Source organism: Haliaeetus leucocephalus, unplaced genomic scaffold, assembly GCF_000737465.1.
Source record: "Haliaeetus leucocephalus isolate CR32 unplaced genomic scaffold, Haliaeetus_leucocephalus-4.0 Scaffold932, whole genome shotgun sequence".
NCBI classification, from domain to species: domain Eukaryota; kingdom Metazoa; phylum Chordata; class Aves; order Accipitriformes; family Accipitridae; genus Haliaeetus; species Haliaeetus leucocephalus.
The window spans coordinates 11,936,925-11,957,442 of record NW_010973368.1 but is presented as its reverse complement, the minus strand read 5'-3'; the positions used below and the strand labels follow the sequence as shown (position 1 = coordinate 11,957,442).

The window sequence follows — 20,518 nt, the reverse complement described above, 5'->3', positions numbered from 1 at the left end:
TTTGACCCATAGCTGTGGCACACTTCACAAATCTATACAGATGACATTGGAGAACAACATTGCTAATTGGAGGCAGGAAGTATATCTTACCATTTAACTCAAAATTTGAGATTAATATTCAGATAGACTGCATCACATGGTCTTGTGTGTTCTTGCACTGCTTCATGTGCAGCTTATTAAAATTAATTACAGGGGCAAAAATCCAATGTGCTTAAACAAATGCTTTAAGGAGTAGTTCTTTGTATTTCTTGTGTAGCTCTGAAACAGTATAACACCATAATAATGGCTTTATCATACTCTTCTATGCTTTAAAGAGAGCTTTAAAGGTGCTTACATAAATTGTAGTATAGCCTTTAGTGGCACAGTAGCATTTGTTTCCTCATCCCATGTTACTACTCTCCACACTGAACAGCCCTTTATCTGGCAAGGAATTGCAACTATAAGCTGCCTACTTCCAGGTTTTTTACTACATGAAAACAAACGGATTCACAGTTTGGTTAACATCACACCTTTTTAAAATCAGAATACTATCAGGTACTCAAACAGCTGTGCCCTTCTTTTACAAGTATTTAAAAAAAAAAAGGAAAATTAATAGATGGTAAAGATGGGAACTGAAGTTGCAACAAGAAAAGTATGTTATACATAATTTCATGGATGAGGAATAAAAACAGAAACATCTTAGCAACACACACAGAGGTCAAGAACACAAGGCTGATGCCACTCAAGTGCCCTGCACTAAAGACATTATTCTCAACTCTTAAGACATCACAGGGGTCAACACTACATAAACCCAAACTGACACTGGAATACAAGAGCCTAGTTCAAAGGCTGAAGTCAGCAGGAATCTTCCAGTGCTCACCCCCGTAAAATTTTTAGCATAAAATCTGGAAGAACTGAGGAAAAGAATACTAATCTATGATAAAGGGTTCTAGAAGCAGTGTAGTGGCTTTAGTAAGTTACAAAAAAAAAAAAAAAAAAAGGCATCTGTGGATTCCAAGAGGTGATCTTTATAAAAAGTATTATAAAAAAAAAAAGGAACAAAAAAGAGAAAACTGTATGGAAAAGGAAGGAAGAATAGATGTGCAGTTAGTATGATGTCAGCAAAGCTGTAAGAGATTTATACCACTAAGAATGTTCCCCCCAAATTGTCACAATATACTGGAATATCCAAAGATTCAGTGGTTTAGAGGTTTTAAATGAAAAAAAACCGCATGTGTATAGAAAAAGATTGTAAAAAGGACCTTACCTAATCTCCTTCTGTAGCAATCAAACTCTTCACAAGGTTCAAAAGTGCCTTTAATATCAGAATTGAAAAGAAAACAGGCAACAGGAATTAGGCAAAGTGAAGCAAATGTGACAGAGGGCAGGGACACAGCTTACAGAAAATGCTCTCTTTTATTACTTAGTTCATCAAAACATTTCAGTTTTCTCTGCAAGATCTGAATCAGAGCAGCAATACAGTCATTCGTCTACTGTAACATTTCCACAGGAGTTAGCATGACAGACTTCATGCACAGGACCTAATGCTTAGTGTGTTCAAGTCACATGAAAACTGAACCATATTCTGAAGAGCAGGAGTGACAAACTGCTTGTAGTCATCTTTTCATTACTCAGCTTTGAGCACCACTCAAGAAAACAAGAAATTTCTTAGGGAAAGAAAGTCACCTTGTATTATTATGTACCGAGAATTTATAATTACAGAATGCCACGGTCTAACAATAGAACTATTACAGTAGGTTTGGTATTATGGGGTTTACAATAAATATTTGATGAGGTTTGTTTATTAGTATATTTGGTAAGTGTTTAGACATGAGAAATCTTTGATGTTTTGATAGATTTTGTATAGAAATAGTTTTAATTAAGTACCCAAAGCTTTAGAAAATAAGTATTTTGATGAATATAAGATCTGATTAAGACACATAGTAATGAGAGGTATAAGAAAATGCAGTTAAAATATATAAATTTCAAGTGCAAAAGGAAACACCATTATTTCTAAAGAGTTTGAACCTTCTTTCTCAAAACCACCTCTCTGTAATAAAGCTAAAATACCAGCCCTTAAACAGGCAGTGCCACTATTCAGCTGATAGGGAAGATACTTCTATTGTACTAGAAATACAAAGCTAAGAAGAATGCATAATATTTTATTTTTAAACTTATTTACAAAAAGATATTGCACCAATCCATTGTCCTTTTTTCAGTTTAACATGTTAAGGAAAAGCCTATTATTTACAAATTTTAAAACAGAAGTGCAAAAGCAGACTGAAAGAAACCAGAAAGAATAAAGTTTATTTAAATTGCTAAGTACAGTTTATTACCTGACCATAGTCCACATCCAGTATGATCTAAAATAGTTTGCATCATATATATCTGTAATTTCAGAAATCCTTGCATTTCTGTGTAGGTGCAACCCTTATCTTTCACATTAACCACCAGAAGGTCTATGTAAAATGTAAAGGCTAACCATAGCTTAACTTATTAGCTTTATTTCTCCAGGAAGGTGACACTCCTTTAGGTAAATTGAAAAAGCTACACAGTATTATACATGTATTTGAAAAGTAGTGATAAATCAGGCATGATGGTTTTCGTTCTTCCTAAAAACCATGAAGAAAAGTTTGCTGATATTTCAGGACTCATTATTCTAAAGTCACTGCCAGTCTGAATTACATTAGCACAGCATATGGTCCTGTCTCAGTCTATCTGCCACTGGGACTGTCATGATGCATTTCTGGGGTGTAGGTAAGCAGAACAATCATGACCCAGAGATGAAGCAACGCCTGAGAAAAGAAAAGAAAGAATTAACTTATCAGCACTGACAATCATCGTTCACAGCAGTAAATATGAGAGCTCTCAATGACAGCTAATAAAACCTAGTTTTGAGAAATATTTTGATTAAATATTTTTCATATTATTCAGATACTCCTAAAAAAAAGAATTATTTGCACAATGAAATGCCTAGTCAGATTCTGCAGAAACCATTTGCAGAAAACTAAAGATTTTACACAAACAGCAAAACTAAAGCAGCCTGGTTTCCTACAGATTTATGTCCTCTGGCTTCTCTTTCCCCCCATGCCCCAGTAACTCCAGCTGTTCTCCCTGATATTGAGCCCCCAGCCAGTACATTATGTGATCTGCCGTGAATGACTGGTAAGCCACTACTCCTGCGCCAACTAGCTGATACCAGACTGCGTAAAAACAGCTGAGTTCTGCTTTCCTTACCACAGGCTCTGATTTGAGGCATTTCTATGAACTTTTTAGAAATGTTAATTCTCATTCAAATTTGGCTGAAACTATCCAATTAGAATAGAAGTTGCTGGGGGCACAACAAGGGAGATAACTGACAGAATACATAAGCCACATTTCCTTTAAAAAAAAAAAAAAAATCAAGTTACAATAGTCATACTCAAGGTTCAAGCTGAAAAAGGGTAACTGCCACTGACTGCCCAATATACAGCTCCTATTCAACCATCATTCAGTTTCACTTCAGATAGCAGCTTAGGTGGTAGAAGTCTTCAGTGTTTGGTACAAAGCATTTTATTCATATATTGATAAGTCTAAGTGATGAACAGGAAGAGACAGAGGTTAGGAATTAAACAGCCCTGTTCTTTCCAGTACCTAATAGGCTGGAAGAAACAATTGGAGGGGGAAACTGTCATTTCCTTTATTCATGTGTGTCTGTCTGCTTTATATCCTGAAACAGTGACAGCTGTTCTCAGAAACTCTGTCCAGAAGAATCACTATGCCTTCCTAAGCAACATTTTTTTTTTTTCATTTCAAAGACTCAAAGGCTCAACTAGTGGAATATTTTCAAGCAGGGTAGACTGCACACCTACCTTACCACAGGTCACTTAAACTGACAGACATCTGCCCTCCAGTGGAAAACGAAGGAATCTAAATTTTATCAATTGCAAGTCTGACAATCTCACCTGGTATGGATGAGCAACTTTCTACTACCTGTTTAAGTCTACTTTTTCAGCTGCTAGAGAAGTGTGATTATTAGTCACTGAACAAAAAGTGCCAAATATGAAAAAGCTGTAACAAATGTCATTTTCCTAAAAGCAGTGTACGCAGGTGTGGTGGGTTAACCTTGGCAACAGGTCACTATTACTCTGTATTTTAGTACTAAAAGGCTACTTTCAGAGTCTTTTAAATGGTAGTTACATAAACCTCTCTAAGACTGCTATACTAAGAATTCCTGGGAAAAACTGAAAACTGCCAAGCAACATGACTCCAAAATGCTGTTATGTAAGTACTATTTAGCCTGCTTTACAAAAAAATACATTGAGTCGTAAATTATATAGCCTTTTGAACATCAAACATCTTGCAATTTAAGAAGTATTATATAAACTGGCTATAGAAATCTTGCATTAAACTTCTTTAAAGAAAGCTTACTCACCATGTAAATGATTACAAAGACTCTTGCTATGGGATACCGCCTTAGAAAGATTCCCAGACGAATGCTACACAAGTATAAGATAAAACCAAAATGCACAAATTATCACTGAGCAATGAATTCTTGTTCCTCTCATTCCAGTCACCACAAACTCATAAACATCAGCTGATGTTATACACATGGCTGTTTCCAACTTGAATTTTACTTCATATATTCCAAACATTAAATGGAGGGAGAAAATTCAGAATGCAGACCATAAAACATTCTCCTAAGTTTTTCTGTTAAATGCTAGGCTCGGAGTTTGTGAAAAAGAGCTAAGACTCAAGAGTTGTACAGGTATTTTAAAACTCACAAATATGCTATATATTTGTCAAATTTTGTTACTTGAAGAGCTTTCATGAATCTTTCAAACAGATTTAAGTAACTAAAACCTTGGATTCCTTTGAAAAAACTGATAGATTGCTACCATTCTTGTATTTCATTAAATGAAAACCACAGTTTTTCCAAGTTTACTGCTACAAAGCATACTGCATTAGATGTGCACTCAGTAACTCAGTTAAAAAAAAACCATGCACATACTGAAGTGAGTATGATACTGCCAAATGAAGTTCAGTATTAAAACATCACAAATAACAGGTCCCAATCATGGAAATCCTGATATTCTTCACAATGTAATTAAAGTACCATGGAAGCACAAAGGACTTTCTATCAGGGTATCTTGCTTTCAAAGGATTAAAAAGTATTACCTAATTTTGTTTTCAATTGGTATTTGATTTGAGTTTTGGAGCAGACCTTTGTTGTCAATATTGGCAATTAACCTAACTGCTCAGAAAATGGATCAAAGCAAAGTCCTTTGCTGGATCCAGAATGATTTTTGTTTACTAATTTCTCAAATAGATTATCTTGCAAGATAAAACAGCTGCACTGGGTCAGAACCCAGAATCTTGTCTTCATCAGGATGCCTAAACAAGAGTAAAAGAATACATATGACACTCCCCCACTAATACACTCTTACAGTGTTTATCACAGACACAGCGAAAACCTCTGGAAGTGAAAAAAGTAGAAGATGGTAATGAAAAAGTTAGGGAGTTTTGTACATAGTTTAGTGATTCTCTTGTATCAAAATCTACAAGAGCATTGTTTAAACAATTGACTGTAATTTGCAAAAGCCCAAGGATGTTAATATCACAGGAAAGCACAAGTGAACTAGGTCAATATTTAGTAATTTACACTGTACTTTAGCTTCATTATTTTTTACTTTTACCTTCATAAAAGCAATTCAAAACAGAAGGTATGCCACTTGAAAACTGCAAATGGATTCCAGCAATTACAAAATGTATTCCCTGAGGACACTCTTACCTAAACTGATCTATAGTACTGGCAGCTTTGCGAACTCTCCCATACATTCCTGCCATGTTAGTATCCAGGTCGCTAAACAGGACAGCAACATTACGCATACGAGCACCTATTTGAAGGGAAAAAGGCAAAAAGTCTCATTAGTCTAAAACCAGCTAAGCTGTTACATAAGTGAGACAAATCGATAGTGTACAAAGATATATAAAAATAATATAAAAATAGTGATGAATCTGATTTGTTAGTGCTGTTTTGCTGAGGGCAGAGGAGTGTGTTTTGAGGGCAGTATTCTTGATAAACTTATAATCAGGTCAAATGCTTCTTCAACTTAGTGTATTTTTAAAAGTTATTTTAGTTCACTAGATGGACATCTTGATATTCAATTCTCTCATGTAATAATAATTCTGTTATTAGGTGTATAAAATGATGGGTTTGATACTGTCACTGTTTCTCCATTTACTTTTATTTCTCATACAGTAAAACTTAGACAACATTTCTGATACTAACTTGTATATTCCAAAAATTTCTACTTTATTTACATTTTTACTATGTATCAACTTTATTAAAATAAAGATTCTCAGATGTTACCTTTGTGCAACTAAACTTAAGCTTACTGAGGTTACTTAAAAACAAGTCAAAAGGAAATACATTTCAAATTTACTAGTTCTGCCTTATTTCTTTAGAAGTCTTTCATAAGCAGAGAAACAAAAGCCTGGATTGTCATTTTACACCTCTTACTAATTGTCCATTGCTTTTAAAGTTACTTACCATATATACAAAACTACAAACTTTGAATTTGAAAAGTTAACATCTCAAAACCAGGGATCAACTGCTGAGATTCTCCTAGAGATACAGGATGATTGCTACACAGTACAGACAAACCAACCTCTGCAGAACCACCATATTTTAAGCTGCTTTTCAAGAAAAACAGAAAGCAAGGAGGAAATTGATTTCAACCAGAATTCAGAACAACTCTCAAAAGGAAGTATCCCATTCTTGCTCACCTCCCAAACCCTTTTTACAAGGGAAGACTTACATCCTGCTTCTGACAATCAGTTTAAACACCAAGACAGATTTATTTGCACCTGTGACAGGATTTGTAAATATGATTGTTCCAATAGTATTGAGAATTAATGATTAAATTCGCTTTATTAAGTTTATTTAAAGTCATTTACACATGAAAAGGAGCGTCTACTTATCTATTTTTTATGATACTGGTTGCTATTGACAAGGTCTCTGGCATGTGTATTTTCAGCGGGTTTTTTTTTTCCTTATAAACTCAGACTTTCAGAGAAAGGCATCAGGAAATATAAAAGCCTGAACTGCAGAAAGGACAGAGTTTTAAGTATTATATTTCCTTATTTACCTTCAGCACCGTCAATGCCTGCCATATTAATGGAAGGTCCATTAGTATTAGCGCCTTGGATAGCCTTCACCTGTTGCTCAAGTCTTTCCAGTTGATAGACAAGTGAGTTTTTCTCTGTGCTCAGGCTCTCTAACATGGTTTGCTTCTGAATCAGTGTTTCTGTCAGCTGATGAAGCCGATTTTCTAATTCTGTCTGACTACTACTACTCAGAGCCTTGTTCGTAAGCTAAAAAACAAAGCAAAGAAAAAAACCAGAATAAGTTCAAAGTCCAACCAACTGATGCATTACAAAACTCTAAAAATCCGAACCCTCCAAGTTACCCCACTGCAGAATTTTTATGGAATAATACAATCAAAACGATCACCAATGACCACAATAAGGAAGACACTTAATTTCGACAGTTGCTAAAACAAGATTTTACATGACACAAGAAACTCTATGTAAAAACATATTCCTATGTTTTCCACCTCTAATCACATGAACATTTCTGTACAATCATAACTGATCACAAAAATCAATGCTATGCCTCAGAGCTGAGTTTAAATGGTAGGCATGACAATAGCAAGATAATCCAGTCTGGCTATCATACTTGCAACTTCACAAAACAAGTGTGTACGTAAAACGTTTTCAAGCGAGGAAGGAAAAACTCAGTACAAATGGGGAGCAGCTGATGCCATTCTACAGGAAAGCTTGAATGAAAATGTTGAAAATGCAGGATACGCTGCAGAAGAATTGAGGAGCACTGAGGCAGAAAACATGATTGTACTAGCAAATAGAAACTGCAAGGACAGCAAATGAAGACATGGGACATGTAATTTAATTTGCAGAAAATATTTAAAGCAAATGGGAATCTCCAAGTTAGCCATATATGCAATAGCTCGTCAATTCATTACAGTCTTGGACCTCAGCCACTTGTAGCATCATACGAAGATGTAGCTTCAATGATGAAAAAAACAGAATCAGCAGGAACCAGAGGCAGTGAAATATCAAAAATACAAATTAGATGCAATGCACCAGGGCAGGTACAGGTAGTCCTGAAGCCAGTATTACCAGAAGAATCATCTGCCAACAGGTTTGAGAAATTTCTATCACAACACAACAATTTCCAAATCCTCTAACACTATAACCGTACAGCTGACCATACTTGACTCTAGACTATCAATTTCTCTACATATAGGCTACTTTTCATCATGCTAAGATAATTTACTTAAAACGAGGCCTGTGCCTTCATGCTGCCCAAGGAGACTGTGGGGGCTGACAAGTATCAGAAGGTTCCAAAAGGGATTAGGTTGATTCAAGGAAAATAGGTCTATAAACATACTGGTGGAACCAGTTAGTAGGGAGTTAAAACACTAACATCCTTAATTCAACTGCTGCTGCTGAGTGAGTACAAGGGAGTTAAGAAAGCAGCCAGGCTCACATGCTGGCCCCATTGCCATTGTCCAAGATAGAACTGTGGGCTTGATGAATTGCTGGGTCTGTAGGATGTTACTTATGTTCTTACACCCAGTTAAAAGGATCTTCGCAGAAATCATGATGACCTAATCAAGTGCCAGTGACTTTTTCTAGTTTTCAAAAAGAAGAGTGTTGATCCAGCACCACCCCATCAAGTCTAGCTGGGACACAGGTCGATTTTCCCCCCTGCCCTGAAGACAAAAGCGCAATCAATTATAAATCAGGCTATTTAGTACTTCACGGTTCCCTTCCCGTATGCCCTCCGCACAAAACTCTACTCTGTATTGAAAGCAAGTACACTGTGACTCATTAGTAGAGCCTTTATATTTCTTTTGTACAGTTTAATCAAATTAGTATTTCTCATCACTGTTTTCATAATTGAAGGTGATAAAGTTATTTTCTATACACACACAGTACCTGATTTCTGAGCTTCTGAATCTCCTCCTCTCTGTCTTTTATTCTGCTTTGCAAAGTATTCTTTGTTCGATATAATTCTTCTTCAGTATAATGGAGTTCCTATAAAATGTATCACAATCACAAATAAAATATTTTATACATATATGTATTCTGAGAGACATTCTCTTATCTAGAGTTTCACAGCAGAACACAAGAAGGTAATATGATGCAATCAAATATAAACTGAAATTTAATCTTAGTTAAGTGTTTGGCTACAATGGGGAAGAAAAAAAAAGCAAGCTGAATATGAAGACACAACCTACAAGACTTATCAAATTCTTTTGTGGAGACTAAGGTAATATAAATATTAATCTAGAATAGTTTATTAAGAGTCACACAGTTTCATTGGGATCATGATTTATCTTCCTTATACTCTCACTGTTTATTATATTGCTATCTTGAATCGTGTCAATAATGTAACTTAAACAATTAGGAAATATTGAGGGCGGGGGGGCGGGGAGCAGAATCTGTATTCCTAAAATAAACCTATCAGTACAAGATACCATTTTTTAAAAGTGTTTAAAAACTCTTGGCATATCTATCTATAATTCTGTATGACGCAGGTCTTCCTTTAAAGCTTAGGATAAATTAACATAAGAGGTGAAAGGGGAAAGAATATTAGTAAGGGACAACTTAGTGAACAGCAAATATAACCATAAGTTTTGTCACTCCCATGATTTAGCAGCTACTTTAACTCAGACATAAAGACTTGTCATGCTTATCTTTTAAATTAAGACAGTCTTCAAATCACTGTATCACTTCAGCTGTCAGCCACCACAGAAAACAGATAATCCTATTCTCCCTTCAAATCATCAGATGTACAAGACAACACCTCTACTTATTTTCCCTCTTCAGTCTCAGAAACCTTATGGCAATAAAGGAATTCGCAGATAGAAGAGACTGTAATTGTAGTAAGTATTAATACACACAATTACTTTAAAATCATATGTAAATATGTATCATCAAAAGGAATATTTCAGTTTCTGTAATAACTGATAATGCCTTTTTTTTAAATTCACCTCACTTTTTCTATATGTAGTATTGACTTAAAATATACCCCTCAGAATGGCAGAAGTAACAAAATACAATCTACCATCTGCTTTGATATAATAAACATCAGCTATCCATCAAGAGCAGACCTCGACTTCTGCCTTTTAATTAGTTCAAGCTGCTAGCATCTCATTAAAATGTAATTTCTAGAAGGACAGATAATCCTAAAAGATAAATTGTTCCTAGCAGATACAGGTACCCTTCTGCTTTCCTCATTATTAATTCTCTTTACATGAACTTTTTCTTACAGAGAAATTTTTTAATAGGGTGCAAAGCATTTGTCTGATTTCTACTGAATAATAAGTTTGTTCACATGAAATATGAGTTTGCCTTTTTTTCCCTATTTTCAGCACAGAACTGCTTAAATCAAGGGGGAGTTTGCTTAAAAAGATGACACAAACTGACAAAATTCATTAATATAATTTTATCAGCAGTTTGTCTTTTAGAGAAGTTGGGAAGTAACAACATTTAGATTCAGAACTGAGTAACAAGTGGATTAAAAAAATCTATTAATTGGTACTAAAAAACCATTGTCTTATGAGCTAAATCTTATGTAGTAATTGGGCACAGGAAGTTGCACAGTAACCATTTTTAGTATTTTATGTTCTTGATATAAGTAACTGTTACAAATGTTACTATATCCCTGTTGTTTGTTTGTTTCCCTGCTGAATAAAATTTAAGATCATGATTAATTTTGTGCACTCCCTAGGGTCAAGTTTATTCTTTAATATATCAGCGAGATCTCTGTTTCTCAGGAGTTTCCAGAAGGCCCTGTCCATTGCTTAGTACCAGCTGCACTTCATTTGGCCTACTGACATTCATTAAGCTTTTGGGGATTTCTTTGAAATAGCAGACAAAATATAACCCAAATACTGTATAAGCTACTCTCTTATTAAGCCAAACGCTGTACTAATGACACCACACAAGGCCTAAAATAAGTTCTATCAGCTTTCAAGGATTCTTTACCTGTTTTTGTCGTTCTAGTTCAGCTTCTGCCTCTTGCCTGGCCATTTTATGTGCTGCTATCTGCTCTTGTAGGTCTTGAAGCTGCTCTCTCACCGACTCAGCTTCACTTACCTGCTGAGTCTCCATATCCTGAAGTGTACAGAAATGTTACTGTTTCACTAACATTCAAACAATACTGTAATCTGTCATACGTAACAGCAAAAAAAAGTTGTATCTGCAATATTGCTTCAAAGGAAAAATGAAGGTGAGGGTGTATTGAATAAATGACATTTGGTCATTTTATACAGAATATTTTTACTAATACAGTAATAAAATAAATGCATTTTGGGAACATGAAAAGCCTCCACTTTTTCCTTTCTACTCTCTACAGGCTAAAACTCTGTAGAGTAGGCTTGCGTGCAACTGCTGGGTTGAGCCAATTATGCCAGCAAACGACTCTGATTACAGTTGCTTCAAGGACTAGTAGCCCTTGCAGAAAAGGATATAGGTGATCTCTACAGACATCACCACGCTTGTTTGGAAAGAAATGCTTCACTCAAAAGGAGCACACAGTAGTGCAGGAAGAGAGAAGCGGTATCTATAGTATTCCTCCCACCATGACCTGAAGTGGTGAGAGAGAACATGGAAAGAAATTGGGTATCATAAGCACTCGTCTCACCTTGAGCAAAAGTTGGCTTATTTTAATGCTAGGTCAAATAAACACTAGAAGCAACAGCCCTAAACTCTACAAGAAAACAGTCCTTTGTGCATGGGTAACTACAAATACATGTGTACATAATCATAGCTACCTGCAGCTCTGTTCTCATCTGTTGTATTTGCCCCATTAGTTTTTGTATTTCTTCTCTCTGAGTGTCTCGCTCATGTCTCAGTTCTTCTAGTTCCATTGTGCTTGCAGTATTGCTATCCAAGCCTTCAATACCAGAGCCTTCTTTTAAGCTGTTTATCAACTTTTCTTTAGACTGAAATAATAGATCAATATATTATTTATAGCAGTATTTAACAAGTCCTCAACTAGAATATGCCAAAACGACTTTGCTCTAAAATTCAAATGTAGATGTACAGTAGAACTGCTTTATCTGTTCTTTTACCCAAGTTAATAATGACCCTACACATTGTAAAATGAAAATGCTTCCCTACTCATAATTTCTGACTTCCTGTATGCCATGAAACTGGATTTACTGAAAGCCTGGGTTATCTGAGGAAGAGTACAGCTTTTCTCTTTAGAAGTGCCTGGAATGTTAAATATGTCATGGATAACAATTTTGGCTTTCCAGCTACCATAAGAGAGCAGACAGACACTAAAGACAAAACTGACCCCCTTTCAGTCCATCCCTTCTCCTGCCAACAAAGCCAAACAAGAACCAAATACAGCAATAACTCTTCTGGGAAAGAGGATGAACCACTTTAATTCAGAGTCAGCCTAATGTTAGCTCGACATCAACTTCTGATCTCATGCTTTTTCTTATTTATCAAGACTATTTAAAACCTGTCCTTGGATATCAGACTAAATTAATTATTCTAAACAGAGACCTTCAACATTTTGCTAACTTTGATAAACAAGACTCAAACTGACCACATTTGGACTTGGTATCTTTGACACCTTAAGTAGTATAGAACTCTGCACAAAATACCTGATTTTGCCATTGTTCGTGTAATGTTGATCACATGCAACCTTTCAGAATATATAAAAAAAATATTTTCTTTGGTTTACACATAAGTATCCATTATATGCTATGCTTCAGCCTCAAGCAGAAGGGAGCAACAGCGCAACATTCTTGACTCAAGAATACTGGGTGTGGAACAAATTGTAGGTTACATCTATCTATCTACCTAAGATCAGACTCTTGGATGCAATGGTTCAGTTGGATTTTTCTTTAAGTTCAGGACCTGAACTTCCATTTCGATTATTTAATCTATAAACTTATATTTACAAAATGCAGACTGGCAGCTGTTCTGTACAGGTATCATTATAGGTATGTCCCAAAATATACTACAGGTCACATGAAAAAAACACAGATTATTTGAAGCGTAACACCTTAAAAAAGTGTACAAATCAAACAACTTCTTTACAGAAATGCTTACTTGGAGTATGCGAGTAGCTTTCTGTTTATAGTCTGTCAGTTCCTGTTTTGCAGATTCTAGGTGGTTTTTAGTTACTTTGACTTGCTGCTGAAGCTCATCAGCTCGCCTCTTTTCATCTAAATACCTTCTTTCTGCTACAGTTATCCCTTCCGCCAAGTTCTGACGTTCTGCTTCCATTTTACTTAGACGAGCCGCAAACTCACTCTATAAGCAATAAAGAAACAATACTTTGTGTTTAAACAGTCTCAACTTTAACCTAGAAAGGAAAAAAGAAAGTTTAAAAGCAACTACACATGACAACACCTCATATCTACCACCTCCAACTTAAAGATGCATTAGTGCTATGTGGAAAAAAATCCTGCTTGCTTAAGCAAGTGCTAAATAATATCAGTAAACACATGCATTTCTTTCCCTCACCAGAAATAGTGGGGGAATAACAATCTTCTTATTATTCACATTTATTTGGTAAACAAAAAGCAAGCTTTCCCCTCAAAAAATATTATCAAATGTCATCTGCCATATTTTGAGGTACTTTAAAAAAAAAAAAAAAAGAAAGAAAGAAAAAAAGAGAGAGACTGATAAAGATTTTCAGAGATGCTATTATATGTAAGAAAGGCCAAACTAAGTGTGGAAAGCTGTCTCTAGCAATGATGTACTCCATCTTTACCACAGAAGTGATTGTCCAGCTTAGTATGTTTAAGATTACATATTAAAATTGTATAAGAATTTTTTGTGTAACAACATAGCATGGAAAATTAAATTGATTAGTGATTTAGTTTTAAAATGTGTTTTAACATTAAAGTTAGCATGAAAAAAACAGTAAAAATTGTCAGCATTAATTGTCAAAACCTTTTAATCACAAAGCTTTCAAAATAACATATAAGAAGTAAACTAGCATCACAAGGATACTTAGTGCAGCAGACAGCACATCCTTCCAAGCCCTTAGTACCCTAAACAGGAACTGAAGTCAATGGGAAGAGAGAGCAGTTGGAACCTCACAGATTTGATTTTAAAAGCACAGTCTGACACTCTTCCTTACTCCTCATGTCTAACCTGCATTTGTTTGTAACTTTCTTGTTCTCGCTTGAGTGCGGAGTCTGCATCACGCAGCCTCTCTTGCAGAGTTTGAAGGGCTTGATTTTGCAAACTGCTCCCTTCACTGTGGTCTTGTATTATCCTGAAAGAGCGATATACACATTAATTGAAAAAGAAGAAATCTACTGTGGTTTTCAGGTAGAAATATGACTACCTGGGTTTCAGACCAGCTTTGAAAATTTACCCAGTAAATTATTGAATATGGCTGGCTACAGGTGCGAGGCCTGGAGTTAATGACTCATGCATCTCCTCCCTGACCTATATTCTGGAGTATCCAATTGCCGATTCATATCCCAGCACTGAGGTAAGTCAGTAAAATCTTCATATTTGTAGATAAGCAAGTGTATTTTTCAATACAAAAACATTTTTCTTGAGATCTTCAGCTTCAGGCCTCTGATACAAACATAAATACTTTATACAAAGTGAATTTCAATAATCAGGTGACAATTGCCCCTATTTAATATTCATTTGCCCTGTTCCCACTGCCAGCTATGATACAGCAGGCTCAGAGCAAACTTTAATCCTCATATTTAAAATCTTGATACAATCCCTTTCCCCATTAGTTTATTCATTTTTATTCTTAAAGACACTAAATTATTTAACTTGAATTGTCAAACCTATTACTATTTGCAGAATTACAAAGTATGAAATTATGAAGTACCGTGATTTTTCACTCTGCAATGCTTCCAAAGCTTCTGTCCGAGAACTTAAGAGCTGATCAGCTTCTTGCAACCGTACTTTCAGCACAGCTAGCTGTGAATCCTTAGCACCAACAGCTTCTGTCAGATCATCAACTCGAGCTCGAAGTTCTCTAACCATCCTGTCACTCTTTGAATGGTCAACATTCCACTTCTCGACTCTTTCCCGGGATTTGTTCAATTCTACAAAATAAGAAGATTCTTTGTGTTTATAAAAGTAGGTATTGCAAGGTCATGTAAATGGTTAGGATGCATACATCACATTTCTTAAAGAAAGAAATTAAATACAACCAAGCTGAACTAACGCTGAAACTTTACGAGCTACCAAGAAGTAACACATGCCAGACTGGCTGTCAGAGCACAACCCATAAAATGTTGCAGGTAATCTCAAAACAGGCATTTTATTCTATGCCACACTGCAGTTGACAAATTTTACCTGGCCCACCCCTTGCAATGGCCTACTGTTAAATAGCCCTGTGCAAGCAAGCCTTTGGAAACCTCTGCATTAAAGCACCTAGTTCAACTCAATGTGACAATAAGCTCAACCTAAAAAACAGTAGAAAAATACACCAGTGTTGAAATAATGCCTGAATACTTACTGAGGCTTTTAATCAAAAATCACATATTAAGATTCAATGGAAATTATAATTCTCTGGCTCATATGGTTACTTCAAAAAATATGTGGTCCTTCAGTTGTATGCCTAACAGCAGCAGTTTGCTCTACGTTTTATCATTTTAGTGTTTTTATATTCACATTTTTTATATTTGCCATTTTATTTGGCTTTGAAAAAGCTAATGAAGTAATACAAAAATACTAAATTTTACATTTTTACTATCAGCTTCTAGGCATCAGAGATTATAGTCTACAGCCAGAAAGCAGTCAGATTTTGAAGTATTATAAGGAATTTACTCATCTAAAAATTAAGTATCTTGCAATGGCCTTTAAAAAGCAGGAAAAATATTTTAATACTGTTAACATTTGCTAAAACCATTTTAATAAGATGTAAGTTTTGGAACTAAATTGATCACATCATTTTGATCAATGTTTGTGTTACCTTTGTAGTTGCATGAGCCTCTTAGTTTCTCCCAGCTCACTATACCGAAACCACGAATCATTTTGCTTGGTAAGTCATACATGCAAATTTAACTGAAAGATTTTATTATAAGTACAAAACACTAACATAGAAACAGCATTGTTTTCTAGTTCACTAGCATTTTAGTGATATGTTACAATTTAGTTTCCAAACCACAGTACCTTCTTGTGTTTCTTTGGACCTCTGAATTAATGAAGCCATTTCCTGATTTAAAGATTGAACTTCATTACGCAGCAGCTGATTCTCCAGGCGAAGATTGGATAGCTCATGTGATTTGAAATCATCATTAGCTGAAAGGCTAGGATTAGTTACTGCACTTAGTGATGAATCCTTCACACCATCCCCTTGTGCTCCCAGTCCAGAATCTGAACTGTCTGGAGTTTCTGTACAGAGAGATGCAAGTTAGAACTAATGTATGTATTTGTCAGTTGCCTTCACATAAATTGTAATACCATGTTCTGCATCAGTGGTTAAATGCATAATATAAAAATAAAAAAAAATAAAATCCCCATCAAAATAGCTTATATTGAAATAGAATATGGAGCTGCTTCTCCCAAGGGACTTGCACAAAATAGGACTATTATACAGTATACATGCATCATGCAGCATTTTTGTTAATCCTGCAAGACAAGACATGGAAGTCATAAAATTTCTTATTGCATTAATGTCAAACTTAGGATTTCAAAACATTAATACTTTTTTATGACTGTGCTGCCCAAAGATGTCTTCAGAAGCTGAGAGAGTAACATAAGAGATTAAATATACATAGCAACTAACTAGCGGAATTTTTAGTAGAAGTTCATTCTGGTTTTCCATTAAGATTTTGATTTTGAGGCTGTGTTCTATTTTTAAAAAAATCTGTTCAGATGACTATACTTAGTCATTTTGATACCAAACCTAGATATGTAACTCAACCACATAGCTACATTTTAGTTATCTTTAAGTAAAAAAGCATCTGAAGAATAATTTCAGTCAAAGCATCATCTAACTGATAATTCTGCAGTAATAATTCAAAATATTTCTTAAAAAAGCACTTTTACTCTGAGAAATTGAGTTGCAGTGATTTGAAGTGGAAGTGTGATCTTTCCTTTCTCTAATGAAAAAATATAAGGTAGGCATACTCTGTCAAACTGTTAAAAGCTTTCTGCCAATACAAACTGTAATTCTCTAGATTATGGAAACCAAAATACAGATTTTTATTTTTCTTTTTTTTAAAATCTTAGAACCTCAGTAAGAACAGTAAGGGAACTCCTGCCAGTAGTCTGAACAACAGTCCCTTGCACGGAAGAAGGAACCAACAGCCTTTCTCCATCATGCACGAACACACAGAGAGCATCTGGATTAATGCTGTGAAATTGATACATCCACTGTAACAGTCTTGATTCCAGCGTGCAGATAGTTGGAAGACTGGCAGCAGTATTAAGATAAAACAACATAGCATGCAATAAGCAAACAAGCAGGCAATCCAAAAATATTACTTCTGAATTTAGTACATCCCAGACGAGTAACTGCTGAAAATCCAGGGGGACAGACTGCAACTAATTTCAAGCAAGACTACGGTTTAGCTGTCACGTTATTTACTTCATCTTGCAATCACCAACCAACCTGCTCCACCTTCCTTGTTACGATTGCAACAGCCCCTATCACCCAGAGCCAAAGGAGCTGGGGCAGACTTAATTCTGAACGCCACCACACCAACAAGTAGCAGCAGTGACCATAAGATTTCTTCCACATTTTCTCAAACCCCTTTCCTATTTAAATGGTTCTAAGAATTGTCATTTCCTTCTTTTTGATTCATTTACACAGTTTCCAAATTATCAGACAATTTATCCTCATTCCTTTGTCTGGAAAACTCAACAGATTAATGAAGCTAACGAAGCAAGAAATTAGCCATTCATAGCACAGATTAGATTATATCCATGGCAATGTACAAAGTATAACGTTAATTGTTTTTGTCTACAGCTAATGTATGATAAGCTACTTCAACAGATGCTATACAGAACATTTAAATGACACAGATATATCTGTACAATCAACTTTGAAACCAGCGTGCTCAAACTCTACGTTGTAATTGTGTGCTTCCTCATTTGGCAGCTCGACAATGCAAACTCCACTCAAAAACCCTCAGAAGAAAATTCAACAGGCCACACCAAGCAAAATAAATACGTTCCTTAAGCAACAATCAGCAAGGCCATATAGCAAGGTCTAAAATATTTGAATTAGCAGTAGTAGTAAACCTTATTGAAAAGTTACAGACCCAGAAATACAAAAATATTGACATCTTTGGAAATGATCCCTTTTTACGTCTGAAACTTCTCAGCAGACCTAACATAGTAAGTAAAAACCTGGCATTTACAATGCTTTATACGCTCAAAGTACTGAACAAATAATAAAGTATTCTAACTACATTATTAAAAATAATATAACTATTTGCTTCGATTTTATAGAATAAACAACAGCAAAGTAGCACAGCAACAGCAAAGACCGAGTATAGACTGGACAGTCTGATAGAGAAAACAAGTTCCTGACACTTCCCAGCCACAATGTCCTTTGCATTAAGAATAGCCCCAACTTTTGACCATCTGGCCTGGAGGCTCTGCCAGGTGTCTGGATTTAGACTGCAGTAAATAAATAACTACTTCTGGCAAACCCAAAGGCTTTATCTATCTAGCTCTCTCAGGCCTGTAGCCCTACAACAGCTTATCCACACCCAACTTCCCACTATGCACGGCAGGCAAGTCTGACAGCTTACTTCCATGGTGGAACAGAAAAAACCTCACATCACTTCACGTGGTGCATTGGGCAACAGCCAACACCATCTACCAGCTGGCGAAAGTGACTCACTCTCCTACGTGGCAACAACAGGTAAGGGCCCCTGAGTGATCTCAGCAAATGCAGCAGCACCTGTGCTAAGTGGTGATGTATGGGGCCTGATGCAAGGTTAGGTCATAGCTCAGGGAGGTCAAGGCAAGCAGTAGAAATGAGGTAGATCAATAACACAAAAGATTTAGGTATTAATTATGCAGCTTGTCAAATTAGCAAGGTATCTAAGGTTATCCCAGTGATTAAAAAATGTTAAAGACCCTGCTGTACTCCACATATCTGACATACTACTACCACTAAATGCTTCATGAAGTGACAGTAAAACCATTACCTAGCCTTACCCTAGACATACTTGGCTTTTAAATATCTCTAGGTTCAATACTATTTAACTACCATTGCCTTGGCTCCTGATGGAATTATCTTCAGTAGTTTTTGCACTCTGTGTACTGGTAGACACAGAACTAACACTTGAAGTCCGAGAGTGATTTTGAAGAACAGGTGCCTTGCTCTTCTCTTTTTTAGAGTCCATCCTTCCATTAGGCTCTTTCTCCGAACTGTTGAGAAAATCAAATAGTAACTCATCATCAGGTGCTGACTTTTTTCTTCTCACAAAATGTGAGGCAGCTCTGGGTGTGGAAACACCTTCTACTGGAGAAGCAACCTCCGAAGATGTCCTACGTGCTGGTTTAACATTTGCTGTTCCTGCTAGGATTGTGACCTTTTGATGTTTAATATTATCAGCTGCTGAGGAGATGTAGGCTGCTTTGGAGGATGTCTGATATTTCAGTTCTCCAGTATGCTGGCACAATTCAGAATGTTCATTGGCAGAGTCCAAATTCTTATTATCATAAACTGCACTGCTTGCTGTGTCTTTTTTGCTGAGAGCTGATGCAGCTCCTTGATCAACTCTGTTGAGTAGATCCTCTGCCTTTCCGGCAAGATCAGCAAGCCAAGACATGATGGATATCTCTTGGTAAACTTTATAAAATTATAATTTCAGGACCATGTGCTGCAAAAGACACAGAACGATTACAAATCAGATTGGTGTTGATAAGGCAAGATGTATGGGTTACCTAAACAACTGTTGTGTTAACCTATTAGTGCTGTAATTATTTGAATACTTTTCTCCTACCCACTTGGTACTTCACTGTTTTGGTAACTGATGGAAATTAACCAAACCTGTCTCTGAGGAAAACAGACAAAACCAAGGCTTAGCTATCAGACCACCATATCTGTTTCTGGCATCAGCACCTGCTACAGAGCATCCAGCCTGGTAGCCAATCTGCAACAATACTAGAAAATAAAGTCTACTTACACCTGACAAAACCAAACTCAGCTGGAGGAGGAAAAAGTGGCCAGATGCTTATTACAGGAACAGATAACAAAGCCTTAGACGTTTAGCCTGCAGATTCGTAATCTGGGTCAGACAGAGGACCTTCTCCCCAACAAACTTGGCAGCCTGCTGTCCCTTCAGTGACACCGACACGAGGGACAGGGGCACGCCTTCACTTGCACCAAGGGCCTGCGAGACTACACAGGCGACGTGTGCCTCTATCCCAGCTCCCGGGAGGGGCTCCTTCACCCCAGGGCAGGCTTGTGGAGGGTCCCTTGGCCGAGCACACCCACAGCGGGAAGGGGGAAGCGTAGAGGCAGGCGAGGCCGGGCGGGAGGGCGATGCTCAGGGTGGCC

The 20,518-nt window shown here is 36.3% G+C and overlaps 1 protein-coding gene across 3 annotated transcripts in view; it reads right to left on the bottom strand.

Annotated features, from left to right (window-relative positions):
• Positions 1-1,847: 1,847 nt before the first annotated feature.
• Positions 1,848-20,518, bottom strand: part of GOLGA5 (golgin A5) — a 19,314-nt gene continuing 643 nt past the window's right edge. For all 3 annotated transcript variants that reach the window (XM_010583865.1, XM_010583866.1, XM_010583864.1), the window contains exons 2-13: positions 19,223-19,838; positions 16,168-16,389; positions 14,876-15,095; positions 14,173-14,296; positions 13,120-13,323; positions 11,826-11,996; positions 11,038-11,166; positions 8,983-9,081; positions 7,110-7,335; positions 5,750-5,855; positions 4,394-4,457; positions 1,848-2,774 (exon numbers count right to left, since the gene is read on the bottom strand). In XM_010583865.1, coding sequence (XP_010582167.1) covers positions 2,694-2,774; positions 4,394-4,457; positions 5,750-5,855; positions 7,110-7,335; positions 8,983-9,081; positions 11,038-11,166; positions 11,826-11,996; positions 13,120-13,323; positions 14,173-14,296; positions 14,876-15,095; positions 16,168-16,389; positions 19,223-19,787 — 2,211 coding nt within the window. In that variant the 5' untranslated portion in view covers positions 19,788-19,838 and the 3' untranslated portion in view covers positions 1,848-2,693. The remainder of the gene's footprint in view (positions 2,775-4,393; positions 4,458-5,749; positions 5,856-7,109; positions 7,336-8,982; positions 9,082-11,037; positions 11,167-11,825; positions 11,997-13,119; positions 13,324-14,172; positions 14,297-14,875; positions 15,096-16,167; positions 16,390-19,222; positions 19,839-20,518) is intronic.